This window comes from Rosa rugosa, chromosome 5 (genome assembly GCF_958449725.1).
Source record: "Rosa rugosa chromosome 5, drRosRugo1.1, whole genome shotgun sequence".
NCBI classification, from domain to species: domain Eukaryota; kingdom Viridiplantae; phylum Streptophyta; class Magnoliopsida; order Rosales; family Rosaceae; genus Rosa; species Rosa rugosa.
The window spans coordinates 35,857,092-35,877,844 of record NC_084824.1 but is presented as its reverse complement, the minus strand read 5'-3'; the positions used below and the strand labels follow the sequence as shown (position 1 = coordinate 35,877,844).

The 20,753-nt window shown below is 37.7% G+C and overlaps 2 protein-coding genes across 2 annotated transcripts; one reads left to right on the top strand and one right to left on the bottom strand.

The window, feature by feature from the left end:
• The first annotated feature begins 5,587 nt into the window (after positions 1-5,587).
• On the top strand, positions 5,588-7,867 carry LOC133710081 (large ribosomal subunit protein bL35c). The gene is made up of 3 exons (XM_062136057.1): positions 5,588-5,960; positions 6,272-6,388; positions 7,655-7,867. The coding sequence occupies exons 1-3, from the start codon at positions 5,703-5,705 to the stop codon at positions 7,730-7,732; spliced, it is 453 nt and encodes a 150-aa protein (XP_061992041.1). The 5' UTR covers positions 5,588-5,702; the 3' UTR covers positions 7,733-7,867.
• A 10,654-nt stretch (positions 7,868-18,521) lies between these two features.
• LOC133711586 (uncharacterized) lies at positions 18,522-20,408 on the bottom strand. The gene has a single exon (XM_062137691.1). It carries the CDS (start codon positions 20,406-20,408, stop codon positions 18,522-18,524), a length of 1,887 nt encoding a protein of 628 aa, XP_061993675.1.
• Positions 20,409-20,753: the final 345 nt, after the last annotated feature.

Here is a 20,753-nt window from a genome sequence, read left to right as displayed (position 1 = left end):
TATTTTTGGTTAAGATCCATGATTCGCCATATTCGAAGCACTTGTGATTTACCTTCAGTAACTGACAATCCAATAGTCATGTATGAAGACAATGCTTCTTGTATTGCTCAGATTAAAGAAGGATTCATCAAAGGTGACAAGACTAAGCATATCGCACCAAAGTTCTTCCACACTCACGAGCTTCAAAAGAATCAAGAAATTGCAGTTAAGCAAATTCGATCCGATGAAAACTTGGCTGATTTATTCACCAAATCTCTACCTGAGTGTACCTTCCAGAAGTTAGTGGAAGGAATTGGATTGAGAAGACTCTCGAAGCTATCAAGCGACATATGCAAGGATCAGGAGGAGATTTCAATCAGGGGGAGCATCAAGAAACATGCTACCTAGGACATATGCGCGTTGTGCTCTCTTTGTCCTTTGACCAAGGTTATTTTTATCCCATTGGGTTTTTGTTACCTGGTAAGGTTTTTAACGAGACAACAATAAGCGCGTCCAATACCATCATCAATTGGTGGACATCCAAGGGGGAGTGTTGTAAATATTATTTCTTATGTGGCTGTCCTCGTTATTAGTTAGGGACCTACATGTAATATCTCAATAGTCTAAACACTTATCATGTAAACCCTACCTCTATATAAAGAAGACCTCTGAGACTGAATAATATACTTCTCCATTTTCCCCTCATCACTCTTTATACAGTTCTCACTCTATACAAAGTAAGTCAATACTTTATAACAAGATAAGAGTTTTTGGTAGGCCTGGGAATTCCAAACCGACAAACCGAGACCGAAACCGTCCCATCCAAGCCAATACTGATCGGGTCGGTTTGCAAAATCAGTTTCACATATTCTTGAACCGAACCGTACCGAAAAGGATGTAAACGGGTCGACATCGGTATGGGTCAAATAGATACCGTATTGTCCGACCCGACCCGATTTTCTAATCTTTTAAATAGGAAGCACGACTTGTCGTAAATGTCAGCCCTAAACTCCCAAATCCCAATTCATTTCGCTTTCTGCCGTTCTCAACTCACACAAACCCTAAAGTCCTAAACTGAGCCTCTCCTCTGAGTCCTCTCTGCCCTCCATCGAAGATTCGAAGGCCCAGAGAGGAGATTCGAATTCGAAGGCTCTCACTCCTCTCTGCCCTCCATTGAAGAATCGAAGGCTCTCACTCCTCTCTCCCCTCCATCGAAGAATCGAAGGCTCTCACTCGGTCACTCCTCTCAGTCCTCTCACAGAGACCAAATCAGAGTTCAAGAGTGAAGAAGTTTAGACTTAAGAGCCTCGATTTGACTGAACTCGATTCTTCAAGCCTCCCACTCTGAATCGATGGGAAAACTGCGGGTAAGTATCTCACTTTCTCAAATTTTTCTGTTTTCATTCATGCTTTGTACTTTGTAGCAGCATGATTGAATTTGGGGTTGATTAGTGGTTGGATCTGTCAGGTTTCAGTAGTGAAATTTTAGTTCTTTATATGCAAAGAGATTTTATAGCAGTTGGTGTTTGTGTAGTTTATAGCAAACCCTGCAAATCTGCAATCCTATGTAGGTAGAGCTGCTTGTTGAAAATTATAACGCTAAGTAGTTAAGTACTAGTTGAAAAAAAAGAAATTGACAATGATAAGATGGTCTTAGTTATTGATTATTTGATTATGCCTCTTTCGTAGTTAAATATATACACATAATGATAAGATGTAATTGACTGATTGAGTGAACTTTTGTTGATGTGCTCGGCAGTGGGCAGTGTGTGGTTGTGGACTTGTGGGATCAAATGAGTTTTAAATTTGAAGTGATTTAGGCTGGAGGCTTCTGATTTGTGGATATGTTGGAAAGTTGGAAACAACTGAAACAAGCACCATGGTTGTCTGCTATGGAGTTGTTTGTAATTAGATTTGTTAATACTATGTGTAAATGTTCATACTACATTGCATTTTTTATTTTTCGTGTTCATAACTTCATAAGCTACATTGCATTTGCATGTTTATGTAATCAACTAATCTGACTGTTGTGTAATTTACTTGTTTCAGTTTAAAAACAGTAAGAAGAGATCTCAAGGACAGAAAGAAGTAGATTCTAGTCTAGTTGTTTCTTCAACTGGTACCTCTCCCTCAATCCCTAAGAAAGCTGAAGAAGATGTCACTCAAGCAGAAGCTCCATCTTCCTCGTCTGACAAGGTTAGTAACAATCCTCAAGCTGATAGAAAACGTAGTTGGGTGTGGGAGCACTTTAAGGAATATAAAGATGTAAAAGTCACTAAAGTAAAGGGTCAAGAAGATATTGTAGAAGAATTTAGGAGGGCTAAGTGTATATATTGTCCTAAGGGTCCTATAGGAGACTATGCTTGTGATTCTTACAAAAATGGGACTCAAGGGATGATTAGGCACATAAACAAATCATGTAAGTATTATCCCGGAAGGAGAGCGATAGATAAAAATCAGAAAGTGTGTGCTGGTGATAAAAGTAAGGGTAATTCTATGAAAATGGTAGCATTTAATCCTGAAGAAGTTATGAAAGTATGTGTTGAAATGGTAGTAGTTGATGAGTTTCCTTTTAGCTTCGTTGAAAAGCAAGGGTTTAGGCATTTTTGTCATGTTGCAGTGCCGATGTTTAAGGTCCCTTGTAGGAAAACTTTGGTGAAACATTTTCTTACGTTGTATGATAAGACGAAGAAGAAGTTAAAATTTGATTTAGCACACTATAGGGTCTGCCTAACCACTGACACTTGGACAAGTGTTCAAAATTTCAACTACATGGTGCTAACAGCACACTTTATCAATGATAAGTGGGAAATGCATAAGAGGATAATCAATTTCTGCACTATTTCTAATCATAGTGGGAATTCCATAGGTCTTTTGATTGAGTCTTGTTTGCTTCAATGGGGGATTAGCAAGGTTTTAATTAACCATCACAGTAGATAATGCAGCAGCCAATAAGTGTGCTATTGAGTTTGTTAGGTCTAAACTTAACAAAAGAGAAAAACCACAATCAATCTTAGAGGGTCAGTACATGCATGTTAGGTGTACTGCCCATATTTGTAATTTGATTGTTGGTAGTGGGCTGAAGAGACTAAATAGAGCAGTGTTGGCCATTAGAAATGCGGTGAAGTATGTTAGGTCTTCACCAGCAAGGTTGAATAGTTTTAAGGCATGTGTAGAACATGAACAGATCCCTTGCAGAGGCTTGGTTGTTATGGATGTTCCCACGAGGTGGAATTCAACATTCTTAATGTTGGAGGCTGCCTTGACGTTCAAAGCAGCCTTTGCAAGGATGGAGGAGCAACCGGACAGCGACTTTTCAGCCTATTTCAAAGAGCCTGAGGAAGAGTATGATGAGTGGGGCCTCCATCCGAGGAAGAATGGGATAAGGCGGAAGTGTTTGTGCAGTTTCTTAGGGTGTTCTATGAAGTAACTCTAAGAGTTAGTGCAAGTAATAGGCCCACAATCCATACCACTTTTCATGATGTGTTGTCAATAGAATCGGAGATTAGCAAGCTCTTCATAGAACCTGAAATTGCAACAGGTTCGGACACCGAGAAGGTTTTGAGTGATATGGCAGCAAATATGAGGTCCAAATTCATCAAGTATTATGGTGGCTTTCGGGATTTGAATCCTTTGGTGTTTATGGGGCTGATCCTTGATCCCAGATTCAAGCTAAGGCATGTAACTCATCTTTTGACAAATGAAGGGTTTGAATTGGAAGATGTGCAGAATAAAACGAGGGAGTTACGTGATGTGTTGATGTTCTTGTATGAAGAGTATGCACCAAAGGATGCCCCTGCAAAGAAGAGAGGTAAAACAGAAGTTGAAAGCTCATCTTCACAAAGCACTGTAACAAGTACCAGCAGCAGAGGAAGACAATCTTACATCAATGATTGGAGGAAAGTAGTTTATGAGCTTGATGAGGTTGTGGTTTCACATGAAGTAGACAAATACTTGCTGGACCCTCTTGAATGAGAAGGAAGGGTTCGAGTTCCCGATTCTGTTATGGTGGAAGATCAATGGACCCAAGTACCCTATACTTCAAGCAATAGCCAAAGATGTGTTGGCTGTTCAAGTTTAGACAGTTGCATCGGAGTCCGCTTTTAGCACCGGAGGGAAAGTAATCGACAACTTTAGGAGTTCATTGACTCCTATATCTGTCGAAGCATTGATTTGTCTACAAAGTTGGTTGAGGGGGAATGATATTAGCTGCATAGAAGATGTACCATGCATCAAAGATTATGAGTTCTATGAAAAGTGTGAGAAAGGTGCAGATTTCTAACTTTCTGTGTTTGTTTTTTTATTTTTCAGTTTTCGCTTTTTACATTTCAGTTTTTGCATTTATTTTTTACATTCTGACTACAGTTTCTTGTGTTTTGTACTTTGGTATGTAGATCATGTAACCTCAGCCTCTTCAACCTCTTTGTCCTCCTCCAAAAGCTAAGGGAAATAATGGTATTGGAACTGATGATGAAATTGTTCAACTCAGTGAAGATGACTCTGAAGAAATGGTGTCTGATGATTCAGAAAACAGTTGATGCCTTGATGTGATCAGTTTCTGACTTTCTGGTTTATGCCGCAAGGAGCCAAGGATGGACTCTTTTAGTTTTTATTTTTCAACTTGTTTGTTTCATATTTTCATGAACTTATTTCAATTGCTACTGTGGTTTCACTGGTTTGTGGACATTTCCATGTAATATTAAGTCGATAGGCTTAGGACAGTGGGAACTGGGAACTATTTACAGTTATTCACTTATGAGTTCTGATTTTATTATGTGATTTGTTAACCACTTATGTAGTTATCTTAGTTATTTGTACTTTTGTAGTTCCAAGTTCTGCTTTGATTTGCATTTTGGACATAAATGTGCATGAAGTTCATTGGAGAACTAATTAGAAAGGTTTGCAAATTTACAATGCTGCATTTTTTTAGGATCTGGAAATTTTGATATTCAAAGCAGTTCAGACCGATTGGTACCGATTGATATCGAACCGATCAGTTTCGGGACTAATCGGTATTGCAGCTGAGATTCCGGCATCCCGAACCGAACCGAGCCGACTATAAACTCGGTATCGGTATCGGTATGGGCATGTTCCCGAGCCGAGCCAAACCGATCCCAAGCCTAGTTTCTGGGAACATGTGATTTCCTCCGATTGTTGACCCAAAAAAAAAACGGCTCCCATGTTTTAATTTGATATTTTCATTTAGTTTATTTTAATATTTGTTAATTACTATTCTACCCTGCTATATTGGATGTATACTTACATGGTATTAATAAACAAAGGGCAATATTTTGGTTTTTAAAAATTTAACCTTAATAATTGTTTGCTTATTAATACTGATTTTATTCTTATTTTTAATTAATTAATTATTATATTCTAATTATTATTTTTTAATTAAATAACTTACTATTATCTAAAACTATTATTGACGTTTCAACATATTAAGGAGAATTGATTTAATAAGTTTTAGGTCCATAAACCTCAAAAATTCAAAATATTAACCGGAGCTCAACTGCTCAACCACGCTGTGTACTTGTAAGAGGAAAAATTACATTTACGGTCTTTCCAAATTGTATAACATGTATATAGGGCGCATTACCTTCTATGGACCCGCGCCGTCCTCACCTGTAAAAACAGAAGGCAAAAGATTTTGAGGACTTGGAATTACAAAGCTCCAGCTTTATCCACAACTCTTATCGGCAAAACCAGAACAGAAACTAACAATGGCTTCCGCGACGGTGACCATGACGGTGTCGTTTGGTCTGAGATATTCTCCATTATGCTCTTGCCGGGTGGGTCAAGCCCCGGTTCAGCTCCCTCAACTCAACCGGCCCAACTCGTTGAGACTCAGTTCCTCACACACCATTTCTGGGTTCGGCTCGCTTCTTCCCCTCAGGCTTTGCACTATCACTTCCACACCTCTTAGGCTTCGCTCCCTCACCATTGTGGCACATAAAGGCTACAAAATGAAGACCCACAAGGTAGTTCTCTCTCTATTTTGCTCCATGCTTGTTGTGAAAGCCTTGAAATTTGAAGAATGAGAAAGATGGTTTTGTTATTCTGAGTTGGCTTTGCATTGTTGTTTCTGGGTTGGATAGAGCAGTTCCTAACCATGAATGGTATTCAATTTCGCATCATACATTCCTCAGTGAAAGCTTGAGTTGTGAATTTTCAATTATATCGAACTTAAACAGTGTGGAATTTTGAAATTGGTTGTTACATTTGTTACTTTGTTTGATTTTTAGCCGATTTCCTCTAATTTATATATTATTGTATGAATTACTGTTTATAGGCTTCATCAAAGCGGTTCAGGGTGACAGGTAGAGGGAAAATAGTTCGGAGGAGAGCTCGAAAGCAACATTTACTTGTGAAGAAGAATGCCAAGAGGAGAAACCGGCTCTCCAAAATGGTGTGTTTCTTAAACATTGTTCCAAGTTTAGTTATATAAACTGGTTGAGTGTCCAAACGCAAAATTGATTTCTTTTCATGGTTTTGGAAGCATGTTAGGTGCTAAAAGATGCTGATACAGCATTTCACTTTTTTCTTTTTTAATCGTTTAGTGTTTAAGTTGTACCATGATTCCGTCTAAAGTTATGCAGAATCTGAGCTACCTAGTTTAGGAATCCATCGTCTTAATATGATTGTTCTAGGAGTAGACTTAAACTTACGGATCAAAATTACCTTGGATAATGCAAGAGGTTGGATTTTGAATTTATTGCACGAGTGTTTTGTGAAAACGATTTTCCCTTGCGGTCTGACATAAGTAGAAAAGCTTAAGGGTCATTACCAAAACCCAGACATTTAACTTCTTACATTAAAAACATGAGGTTCAAGTGAAAACTTGAGTGAGAAAGGGCTTGTTTTTCAACCTCTTGTTCTTGAGGTTCAGTTTGTAGCCTTTCAGACTTTATAAGGCTTTTTCTTTTTCTTTTTATTGAAACTATCTTTTCACTATTAGCAAGATGAATTCCTCAAATGAGTATGAGAAAAGAGATGGATAGTTTGCAGTTTTCACTGGCCTTAGGAGAACCTATTGTATGGAAAAAATTTATAGCCTCCTCATCCATTGACCATTTTGAATTGCTATTTGTTGTTTACTTCAGGTGCACATAATGTCATGTGTACTTTTCTTAAGATGGCTTTTTTAAGTCAATAAATCTGGTATTTGGAAAGAAAGAGTTGTTAAAAGGGCAAATCATGTGCTCTGGGTTGGGTGTTTAAGGAGTTTTAATGCTCTTCTATTTATATGGAATCAATGCACTTGTATAAATTTCAGTGGGGTTGCATGAGACTGGCAGGTGTCTGCCCCTTTCTCTATTGAAACACAAAGTGGTTTACACTATTGGTTCCAACTATCTCAATGTGCTTACAGTGGCAGAGCTATTAGGATCACATGGATTATTGCAGTACCCAGCTTTGGTAAAAGGAAAACGGACATGTGAAAAAATAAACAAGTCTTACATAGCTCTCATATGAACACAGCCCACCCATCTATTACCCAGTGCCCAGAACCCACACACCTGCATACTTAGACACCAGCTGTAGCCACCAGCTCAATCCTAATACCTGTATAATTTTGTTTTATGTTATAGATATTATCATATTAATATATTACAGTTAGATTTTGTACTGCTATTTACTTTCTTATGTTACTTTGGTGTTTTGCTATGTGCAGCATGCAGTTAGTCGAAGTGACTATGACAATGTGATTGGAGCATTGCCATATCTGAAAGTAAATAGGAAGGCAGAATAGAGATGATCTTTGAACTTGGTACACATGGCATTTTGGATCTGTAAACCTGTAATTTTCACATCTTTGTATAAGTGCTCGGTTGTTCTAAATGATTTATTTATTTTGTATTGAATCGACAGTGGTTGGTATTACCTGCATTGGGATTTCTGCATATAATCATTCATGTTAGGTCTTACTGTTCAATACCTTACTCTTCCACAAGATGCTAGAATTTGAGTGTGCTGTAGACTGCAGACGATAACTGTAATATGTTAAGATACAGTTATAAACTTCATTCAGTAGCAGCCTATTGAACATGAGCCGCTATGTCAATGTAGTGCTATGAACTTAACACCATTTCTCCTTTCCGTCTTTAGAATAGGACTAGTACTGGCAAAACAGCTTAAATCTTTCATGGTTTTTTTGTTTGGTAGTTTTGAATCATGCAACTTATTGTTTATTTTGTAAAGGTTCGTTTAACATATCAGGGAACCTCTAGTTGTGAAGGATTGTTTAACCGTATGCGTCTAATAGGTAAGTTGGCAAAGGTGAATACTTACAGAAAATATTAAGATATTATCTTGCACCGTCCCAATTGTTCTGAAAGGCTTCAGAGCTACAGTTACCAGTCGCTAATAGAACTGTGTTAAATAGGTACCAGGTACTTACGAATAGGTTTTATATGCATTTTATTACATTTTGTACTCCGAAACGAGCACAAATCAGGGCAAAAAGAATACGACACCCAATTGTAAAAGACCTGCATGAAGGAGAAAGAATGCCTAAATAAGTTGTTTTCTTCTTATCAAAATCCAACAGTTAGGCAATAATAATCTCTCTCTCTCTCTCTCTCTCTCATTTGAATTCATTAGTTTCTTCAGCCGATGTTGTTCTATCATTCTTAAATTGTTGTAACCTAGTCAGCATTCTTTATACCAAGATAGAAAATAATTTTATTAAGAACTATTTTTTACAATGTCTGGTATATTATCTTCGAAACAAAGTGAATGACTTGAAAAATAGATGCTACTAGCAAGTCAGCCACGCAATGCTGTGGGTTTGTTTTTGTTTTTATTTTTCCTGAATTTTATACGTAATAGAGTAGCAAACATAATTTAAGAAACAGTAACCAAATCATAAAAAGAGCAGTTAGCAAAATTCAGAATCAAATTTATGATTCAAAGCTAATGCTTGCAGTCTTATAAGCAAAAGTAAACTTGAACATAGAAGAAGAATAATATAGACTCCCTCTGCTATTGATTTCCGTATATTCTGAACTCATATATTTGCAAAGGAAACTACTGATTCATAGGCAGGGATCATTTGTGTATATAAGGTGCGAATAAATCATTCTATTGAAACTAAAAAGTGGATGATCAAGTCATGATGAAGAAATTAAAAATGGGCAATGCAGAATACTAAAACTTGAAGTGAAATCAATTAATTCAAAGCAAGCCTGTACGATTATTGTGAACTAGCAAAATAATGGCACAGTACACTACCAGTTTAAAGGAATCAATTACATAACTCTCTTCAAAATACAGTACAAAATCAAGGTCCCCTAAGCACCGGTTCATGTAGTGTTTGTCAAATAAACCTAAAACAGAATAGCAGCATAGTGAGTGAAGCAATTGCTGAAAAAGACACCCATTTACAAAGAAAGCAGAAAAATAAGAACACCAATACACTTGAATACTTAAAATTATCAATCCTGCAAAAAACCAACTGTGTTTACTATGGTTGTGGCCTTTTAATGCTACATCCAGAACCATTCTCATGGAATCAAGGTACAGTTGTATGAATCCTTCCCTAAACCTTGAAATCCGAGGAGGCCCTGCGAGGCCCACCTTATGAATAAAAAATTCGGCGGAGTCACCACTAAAGGTGGACTACCCAATACCAATAGAAAACACATTTACACTTCTAATATCAAACACAATCCTCAACTCTTAGAGTCACCCTGCTCCCTAAATCACATCAACTCCAATTACACAAATACAAGTCTCAACTTAAAAACATTAATCCCACAGGTTATCAGAGTAATCTAATGGAGTAAAAGAAATCAAGATACAAGTAGGTTAAATAGGAAGCCTACAATAAAATTACAACAGCAGCTGATGCTATGCCTCGACTCCTACTATGCTGAACCAGCTAATCTGCAGACTGGGCATTTGAAACCGAAGGGCCCATGGAAAAGCAATTGAAAAACGTTAAAGTGAGTGGACGAAAATAAATAATCGAAAATAAAACGAAATACGATAACTTCATACTTTCCCACCTTTACATTCATCAAATCAATGATTCATGCAAGAGTTTAAGAAAATATTTCAAATAACAAATAGCTCAAGAAAACTGACTAGCCCCGCTAGTCACAAACAACAAAGTATGCAAACCAAGAATTCCGATAACTCGTAAATATGGACCAGCCCCGCTGGTCAAATAGGAAAATAAAATAAGGAGAAGGAAGAATCCACCAATCAAAGATGACGAAACATAAAATAGGATCAGCCCCTCTGATCGAGAAGAAATCAGACTAGCCCCACTAGTTTAGTAAAATCTAGAGTATAAGGAAGAAAATATCAGCATACAGTAAAGAGAGTCTCCTAGGCTCTTGTAATAGCCTCCCAAGCTAAAGGCTCGACTGTGACCCACAAACACAAAGTATGAGGATGAGCAATAAACTAGATATCAATAACATATAACAACCTAGGGGATGGTGAAGAAAAACATATGAAAACCAAAATCAGAAAGGCTTCCCTAAAATCTTGCAATAAATGATAATCGTAAATAAAGCACGACTACGGTTCCAAATAGTACTTGGAAAATCTCTAGTAAGAAATCATGTTCAAAAACATAATAATAATTGTGATTAACAATTTCCATGTGATTTTCCAAATCGATAATTAATAAACTGCGAGACTAAAGAAATTCATAATTTGATCGATAAACATGTTTCGGAAGATTTATTGGAAAGCTCCATATCAAAATCAAATCATAAAGCAAATCCGTCACAACTGAAATCAATCCAAGTAATAAATCACAATCCAATTCCGAAAGCCAAATCAATAAATCCGTACTCAAATGTTATGTTTTGAAACCAAGATCATATTCTCAAATAAATAAAACCATTATTTAGGGAAACATTATTCCATGCATATAATTTAAAATAAAGTGTCCACTCACAGTGTACAACTAATGTGACCAAGCGTAGGGATCCTCGTCGATCAATGGTTCCGTACGTCGTCCAGTACACAATTCAAATTCGTAAACGACGATTCAGAGATTAAATACGATTCTAAAATGAAATCCGAAAACCCCTCGCACAAGTAATTCGTTGAACATCCGAAATCACATAGGAATCAACCCAAACTTCAAGGGTTTCGCCAACTTAATTACTTTAACATCCTAATGAAAAAATGAAGACGATCTATTTGTCAGATCTCCTAAAATCCAAACCCGAAAATCTGAAACTTCGAAATTTCATATAGATCCCAAAAGTTCACCTATCACCAAACAATCATCTCAACACCTTCGTATCACCAAGCAACACAGAAGGATAGAACAGCGCCACGCGCCACTGTTTCTGACCCCTAAATTACGTCTCAACACCGGTGCCAAAATGTTCCTCTCACCAACCCTTTCCATTCCTAGAACTACAATACAAGCCAATCCGAAACATAGAGGCCGAAATTTAACTTGAAAAGATCGGAAAGAACCTAAAAGGCTAGAATTTCAACTCTTTGATTATACTTCTACGCTTCGATTCAGTTCAAACCACTTCGAGGGTTTTTAAGCGCCACAAGAGCTTCAAATCCCAATTGAAATCATCAAAAATGGTGGCCGGAAAACACGAGTTCCGATCGGGTCAAGGGAAACAGGTCCGTTGGCTTTCTTCAAGCTACTGGGCTTCAGACGCCTCGAATCATCCAATGCCACCATTAAGGATTGAACAAGCATGAAGAGAGGAATCCGATGCGACTAGTGCGGTGCCGATTGGTGGTTGAACGGCGAAGTAACGGCTGGGATAGCTAAGGTAACTGGCTATTTATAGTAAATTTCCTAGAGCAATAACTTTAGTATTCTGACCATAACTTTCGCATATGAACTCCGGTTTGAGCGTACCACATGTCCACAAACTTGGTTTAACGTCCTCTACAACTTTTGTGAAGGAAATTTTTTATATGAGCATTTTAATGCGACGTTTTAATTGTTATTTTCTCATATTTACTTAGTTATTTCCTTAATTAAATCCTTCTTTTTTAGGAAAGTTTCTATTTTTAGGAAGTTTCTATTTTTAGTAACTTTAACAAAAGTTTCTATTTTTAGGTCCCATGGAGCAAATGGAGCTGAAATGAGCCTAAAGGAGAAAGAAAAGCTAGAGAACGTTGGAGATAGCTGAGACAAGACACAAGGGCTGCAAAAATGAGCTGAAAAGAAGAAATGAAATTTTTCTGGTCCAGCTAGGAAATCCTGATTCAACCAGGAAATCTTGTTCAGAAGAGGAAACTTTGTCAAAGCAAGACTCCTGAGCCAACCAGGAAGCATGATCGAAATAATGAAGAAAAATGGCGTTGAGAGAAGAGTCCTGAAGGCACTAGGAGACCACATGGCTTGAAGATGACACATGAAGGCCCAAGAATCTTCTAGATTAAATGTGGATTTCGGCAAAAAGGAGAAAAGCCCAATTGATTTTGGGTTGTTGGACGAAAAAGAGATGTTTTTGGGAAAATATGTATTTTGCCGTGAAACAAAATGGATGGAGATAATGGAATTAACGTGAAAATCAAGAAGAGGATCAAGATATGATGTTGGAGAAAATCTTGGGAGAGTTTTAAGGGATGGTGAAGTGTGTGCAACAAGAAAATGTCCAAAACAAGTCCAGATTCGTTGTCCAGATTCATTCATACTTTCACTCAAGATATTTTGTCCAAAATTGAAGAGAAAAATCATATTAAATCCCTATATATTTTGGGCAAAAATATATTTTAAAGGATTGTGGACTTATTTTAGAGCTTTTTGATTGGTTGGATGACACAACAGGGCTTACATGGCATTATGTGATTGGTCGAAGCTTTGTGGCATTATTAGATAATTCTTTGGGAAATTAAAAGAAGATTCATGACGGTTGGAGAATCCTTGGCTGTCCCCTATATAAACCCCCTAGTGCTAGACGTTTTACACACTTCCCCCCCTCAGAAAATTCTCCAACGTCAAAAGCTCTCTCTCTCTTTCTCTCCATTCTCTAGTTTCAAGTTCTGCGTTTTCAAGCAAGGAGAGGAGGAAGAAGAAGGAGCCGTGAAGATCCTAGCCTCCATCATCCACCTTGTGTCGTGAAGCTTTGAAGCCTTGCTTTCAAGATTCAAGAGTCCAACATCTCAAGCTCTCCATCACCATCTCCATTCACGGTGTAATTCAATCTTTTTCCTTGAATCCTCTTTTGGTTTTCCTTGTTTGAATTCGTATGAACTTGTTTCTAGTTAACATAAACATTTAGGGCAAAGTTTAAGCCCAATTCTATGTTTGAATAAAGATTTCGAATTCTTATAGTTGTGATTCTAAGTTGCTTTTGTGAGTTTGTTCGATTGATTTTGCTTGATTGATATCTCTTATGTGTTAATCTTATGTGGTTCGAAACATTTAGGATTTGCATATAATTGGTGTTAGATTTAGGTTATTGTAACGTCCCGAACCTAAATTTACCAGTTTACGAGTCTTTCGTTGGGTAAACGACATTTATATTTACTTTTTGGCTCCGTTTCGATATTTTGGGGGGCCCTAAAAGTTGACTTTTTGTTCGGATCAAAATTTGAGAAAATGTTCTTCATGAAAGTTGTAGATTACGTTAAACCGAGCGCGTGCATATGTGGTACGTAAAAATCGGAGTTCGTATGCGAAAGTTATAAGCGAAATATGAAAGTTACTGTTTATGATAGATTGGTATAAATTTGAAAAGTTACTGTGGCCGGGTAACTTTTCTTTCTTTTCTCTCTCCTTCCCCCGTGCTCTCTCAGTCTCTCTTCTGCAACTCTCTCTTTCTCTCTTCTGCAACCTCCTCTTTCACCACCTCTAGGCCACCAAATGGCGAGCTGCGAGCATCGATAGACTCGTCTCCTCCTCCTTATCACGCATGTGGGAGTTGTTTACGACGATTTGGCCGGAAATGTGGAGATCGAAGCCAACATTTTTTACTGTAGCAAATTGGTCAACGCCGATTTCCGGCCACCTCCGGTCATAAACCCAGGTCCATTAGAAGCGCCTTGAGCCTCTCTTCATGCTTGCCAAGTTTCATAACCCAGATCGAAGCATGGAGGAAGAAAGCATAATTGGAAAATTTCACTGTACTTCGGAGTGCTTAATTGTTCGGCTACTTCAAGGTATTTTTTGACTTTGTCACAGTTGAGAAAGTTATTGGAAATGTTGAGATGATGCTGTGGATGAAATTTGGTAGCCGGAGGAGGAGTTGGCCGCCGCATGAATAGTGCGACGGGTGAATAGTGCGGTGTACGAACAGTGATTTATATTCTGTTTTTTTTTAGCTAGTTAAATTCTATAATTTTTGTAGAGGTTGAATATGTGAATTTGGTTGGAATTGGAGAAGTTTTTAATTGATTATGAATTTCTGGGAATTTAGGATTTCGATTATCGATTTACGAGAATCCGACAGCCGGATTTCTCTTGGTTCTGCCCTAGAACCTTTAAATTAATGAATTGGTGTTAATGGTGAAGTTTGGGTTAAAGTGGAGAAGAAATGAAAAATGTTGATTTATGAGAATAGGACATTGGAATCGTATTTTAATTGCCGAATCGTTATTCACGAATTATAATTGTGTACAGGGCGATATACCGAGCTATTGCTCGATGAAGGAACTCGTATGCGTGATCGCCTAAATAGTACTGTGAGTGGACATTTGTTTTTAAATTAATTATGCATGCAGTATTATTATTTCCTTCCAATTGAGATTTAAATTATGTTTTGAATTATTGAGTTTTATGGTTTATTGAGCGTTGATTTATCGAGATTTATTTATGAATTACGAGATTAGTATTGAAATTCCTTCCCGAGGGCTTTTAGTAGATTCTTGAGATAGTTATTCAGGAGTTATTGAGTTGAGAAATGATTTTCGGGAAGTGACTGATTCAGAAAATATTATGAGAATTATGGATTTCGAATATCGGTTTTTATGAGGATTCACAAGTACGAATGTTTCATCGAATATTTAAGCATTTATTGATTTACAGAGTATTTGATTTATGCTTTCGAGGATTTATTGAGATATTGAGGTATGAGTTAGCGGGATAATCCTGAGTTATGCTTTCAGTGGATTATTAATAATTTATTGAAGTATTATCGAGTTTATTTCCGAAAGCAGGTAATTGTAAGAGGCTGTTTCCAGTTTATTGAGGAGGCTATTCAGTTTATTGAGGAGGCTATTTACGGCGCATGCGCATATTACCTAGTTGGCAGTCCCTTCTAGGTAATAATCTGGTTGGCAGTCCCTTCCAGACTATATTCCGGTTGGCAGTCCCTTCCGATGCGTCATTTGGGTGGCAGTCCCTCCGAAATGGCATGAGATGGTTAGTTGGCAGTCCCTTCTATCCACCGCCTCCTATTCCGGTTGGCAGTCCCTTCCGATGCGTTATCTGGGTGGCAGTCCCTTCCAGATGACATGAGGTAGTTAGTCGGCAGTCCCGTCTACTACCTGTGGTTAGTTGGCAGTCCCTTCTACCACCGCCTCCTATTCCGGTTGGCAGTCCCTTCCGATGCGTCATCTGGGTGGCAGTCCCTCCCAGATGGCATGAGATGACTAGACAACAGTCCTTTCGAGTTATCAAGCAAGCCTCTTGAAAAGGATGTTTTTATAAGGATTGAGGATGAGATTTTAAGAGATTTCAAGATGTTTTATTTCTACGCGATTAAGATTGCAGTAAAGATGATGATTAAAAGTATTTTCCAAGATTGTTACTGCATGCGAGATTTTAGAGAATAACTTGTGAAAGCATTAAGTTTTACTTATACATTCGAAAGTACTTATTTTTCGTCCACTCACTCTAACGATTTTTAAATGTTTTCTCCTGGGCCCTTCGGTTTCAAATGCCCAGTTTGCAGGCCAGTTTAGCTTGAGGTCGAGCGTACTTGGGGTTGAGGCATAGCTGTCATAGCTTCCGCATTATAAAAGTATCGGTCCTTTATCTTGTATTCTACCTTCTTGTACGCCTAAGAAATAGATTGCTCTGATAACTCTTGAGATTAATATTCTTAAGTTCAGAATTGTTTGTGAAATTGGGAGGTGTTGTGATTTAGGGAGCATGGTGGCTCCAGGAGAATAAGGATGGATGATTTAGAAGTGTAAATGTTTTTCTACAGGTTTTGGGTTGTCCATTTTTAGGAGAAGTTCTGTCAAATTTTTGGTAGAATTTCTTCTAAGGTGGGCCCCGCAGGGCCTCTTCGGATTTCAGGGTGAAAACCGGGGCGGGTCCTGTCAGTTATCAATTCACCTAATAGTTTTGTAACCCTAAATTGAAAGTAGTAAAGGCTTTGGACAAAAGTCGAAATCAATTGAAAAGGATTGCAGATAGATGAACTTATTCATACTAGGTTGTGCACTCAAGTTGATAACCTTTCTCTATGTTTATTGCGTTGGACATGTATTGATTAGTTAGCTTTCTAGACTTTGATTGCATGTTTAATAGGATTAATCTAGGCGCTTTCATTTAGATTAATTAGTTAAGGAAAGTAAAATATGGGAAATCATTTGCTTTGAACGTTTCACATGATCAACTTCTCTCTCATGACTTAGATGAACAGCTATAGGATTTTTAATCGGATTTCATTCATATGATTGTGGTTTTGATCTTTTTTTCTTATGTTCCATCTTTGTATATATGTCTTTACATTTTCTTTCTTTTATTTATTTTAATTTTTGAAACCCTAATTCTTAAACCCCCTTTTTATTTCATTATTTGTATATACTCTTTTTGTAAATTTATACTTTATACTTTTATTAATTCTTTATTTGTTTTGCAATTACAGGTGTACCCTCAATCCCCAGTTTGAACGATCCCCATTTACTGTATACTAACGATGATATTTTTTAGGGTTAAATTGCGCGCTACTTCTAGCGTATCAATTTTCCCAAAAGATGAACTAAATAAAAATTAAAGTCAACCTTTTGATTGACTAAAGGAACTAAACATAAGTAAAAAGTAACAATAGTTGTCATTTACCGTCCAAATAGGTAGTAAACCAGTAAATCGAGGTACGGGACGTAACAACCTCTTCTCCTTATAAAAATTTCGTTCTTTAAATTTCTCAAGAACGAGTAAAGGCTTTGACTACACTAATGCTACTGGATAAGCGTCCCCCAGGTGAAACATAACAAGAAAAAAACATAACTCAAAAGAAAGAGTAACGTACCGCTTATGGCATATGGAGAGAAGTGATCATCTTGCTGAACCATAGCGTGAAGTCTCATCTGAGTCAGTGGATGGTTGTCGCAGGATGCACCTTTTGTTGCCTGACTGGAATCCTGACTGACATCTGGGATAACATCCTGAGTCAACATAGGGAAATCCCTCCTAAAATGACCCTACTTTCCACACTGATAGCAAGTCATATCCCTCGTCTGACGCTGAGGATGATCCCTCTAAGTAGGAAATCTCTTTGATAGTTAGTACCACCATGCTGACTAGTACTGCCCCTGAACTGCCACTCCTCTAACTGACTGGCCCCCATATAAGATCCTCCAAAATCCGACAAGGTGCTAGAATCCAAACTGACACGTCTACTACTTTCCGAAGATTTTGAAGTGGAAGCAGCTCTCTTAGAAGAACCTTGGCTAGGGTCACTCGCATCCTGAGGCCTTACACATGACAAAAACATGGACTTTACTCTCAGAATTGCATTAACTACCTCAATATAAGTGTGAAATGGTATAGCCGTCAATTGAATCTGGTAATCCTGACCAAGTCCCTTAATGAACCAGGAAATCTTGTCCTCCTCAGAGTGCACCAAATCCTGTACATGATGGGATAGATTAGTAAACTGTTGCTCAAACTCCAAGACAGACTTGACCTCCTTCTGCAGGTTCAGAAAATCATCCTGCATCCTGTTACAGATGGCCTGACTAAAGTAGCATCCATTAAAATGGGTCTTAAACTGGTCTCATGTCATCTGACCAGCATTCCCATGATCTCGACTGGTCTGATGCCTCAAATTCAACACCCTCTAGAAAATCCACCGCTAAGCCCACTTTCCCGTCCGCAGGAAATCTAATCTGTGTGAATACTCTCTCCATCAAATTTAGCCAATTATGTGCATCTAAGGGTTCCTTAGATACGGAGAAACCATAGGCTCCGTGTTTCTTTGCTAGCGGCATGCTAAAGTGAGAACTAGAGCCGGGAGTGCTGCAGCAAACTGCTGGAAAAGGCACTCAATTTTACCCGCTAAATCCTCATGAGCATCTCCATCTTTTGTAGCATGAGGAGTTTCCCTACATGTTCGATGTCTAAGAGTCATATCACTTGAAGTAAAAGGAGAATTAGAGGAGTTCACCAGTCAAAGATACTATGACAACTATCTCATATACAGTGGCGTATCCAGGATCGGAATAGGGGTTGGGCTGGATTTAAGTGCATACAAATTTTGCAAGCTCGTAATTTTTTTTTCTTTTGAGGTTTGGAACCCAGTGGGAGGCTCATCCTCACGCCTTTAATATTATCATTCAAAACATAAAATAGGGGGGGGGGACATAAAACCAAAACCCCTTAAATTAAAAGTTACAAGCATAAACTTGTTGTAAAATAATAAAAACTAACTAAATCGTACCCTCCGAGGCCCACTCATTTCAAACTCAGCAATCACAGAATCATTGTCAATACTATCAGCAAATTCTTTTTCAATGTTGAGAACCATCAAATCATCAAGAAAGTCATCTTCCATCTTATTTCTAAGTTTATTTTTGATGATGTTCATAGCCGAAAATGCTCTCTCTGTTGTTGCTGTAGAAACTGGCAGAGTCAACACAAGACAAATCAATCTATAAATCATAGGAAAGAATGCTGACTTTCTTGATTTAACTAACCGCCGACACAAATCAGACACAGAAGTTGTCTTGGCAAATCTTGGATCCCTCTGAATATCTGTTAGAAAATATCCACACTCCATATCTAGAGCAAGAATATCAGATGATGAAAAATCCATAGGATAAAACTTCAAAGCAAGATTGCAAACATCTTCATATCTGAATGACTGAAAATTATCACGTGGATCAAATGTAGCACTAAGAACAAGAAGCTCCAATGACTTATCTGTAAATCTACTATCCAGCTCTGCCAACTGAAAGTCTATTACAGCATTAAGTATATTGACCCGAAAAAAATGCTCCTTTGTAATATTTTGTTCATAAGCCCACTCTGTACCTTTCTTGTAAGGAGCAGACATATCTGGCATAACAATATCATGCTCACAACAAAATGATTTAACCCTCATAATCAAATCATCCCAACCATCTTCTCTCATATCTTGAACTTTTGATTTTGTTATTGAAAGAAAATTTAGAGCATTCAAGATGTCTATGGCTTTTTTTTGCAATGACTGACAAAGAAAGTCAGTAATCTTCATGACATCATGCATCAAAAGCAAGCAAAACACAAAATCAAAACGCTTCATAGCCCTACCTACACTCCTTGCTTCTCCTTGTAATTTATTTGGTCCATTTGCAACCAAATCTGCAAGAGTTTTTTGAGTAGCTCCAAATAACTTGATCAAACTTGAAATAGAGCGAAGATGTGAGCTCCAACGAGTAGCTCCTGCTCGTTGCAAAGTGCAAGTTTGATTAGCCCCTGTACCTGTCTCAAGGGTACCTGCAGCCACTAAATCTGCAATTTCTTCTTCTCTGATGACTCTTAATGCTGAATGCCGTTTTGCAGAAGAATCAACAAAATTAACAATCACATTTAGAGTTGAAAAGAATTGCCAAATATCATGCACTCCTTTAGCTGCGGCATTTAAAGTCAATTGTAAGCGATGAGCAAAGAAATGCACATAATATGCATATGGACACTCTTCACGAAACAAAGCTTGTAAACCATTAAATTCACCCCGCATGTTGCTAGCACCATCATAACCTTGGCCACGCATATTTTCTACTTGAAGATCATATTGGGCAAGGACTTTGGATATCTCATTTTTAAGAGTTTGAGAACAAGTGTCTGCAACACTAATAACTTTGAAAAATCGTTCTCTAATAAACCCATCACAATCAACAAATCGAAGAATGATAGTCATTTGTTCTCTATTAGACACATCAACCGCTTCATCAACAAGGATACAAAATTTAGCATCTCCCACTTCCTCACGAATCTTGGTTCTAACTTTGTTACCAAGAATATTTAGGATTTGTATTTGAATAATTGGAGAAATATACTTGGCATTCCCAGGAGCATTATGTAAGACTTTGTGGACTTCTAAATTAACTCTACCAAAGGCTTGCAAAACCGCATTGAAATTGCCACAATTGGATGAATTAGCCGATTCATCATGACCTCTAAAAGCACATCCTTGGTTTGCCAACAACCTTACACTCTCTATAGTTGAATTAAGCCGAAGTCGGTTATTTGCTACTTCTTGTGATGATTGTGTGCTAAATACTCTTTCAATATGCCTAGATGGGTTTCTTAGTGTATCCCACTTATGCATGCAAGTATTATGTGGGAAATTAACGCCTCCCACATGACCCAAAACTATAACAAAAACAAAACAGATATGTAAGTAACACATAATTTAATTATACGATATCAATAATAGCAATAGCAGTAGAAGTAGTGATTTTACCAGGATTAGTGTTACACATCCACTAATTTGCCGTACTTTTTTCTTTGAGGGAAAATTCAAACACAAAAGCAAATAGTCTCTCAAAGCTCGTGCCCAATTATATTTGTTCTTTCTTGCTTGAGAAGGGTTTTTCATATGAGCTGCTATTGCTTCGAAGATGAAACTTGCATTATCGAGATCGTTTTAACAGTGCACTACTGATTTTTCATG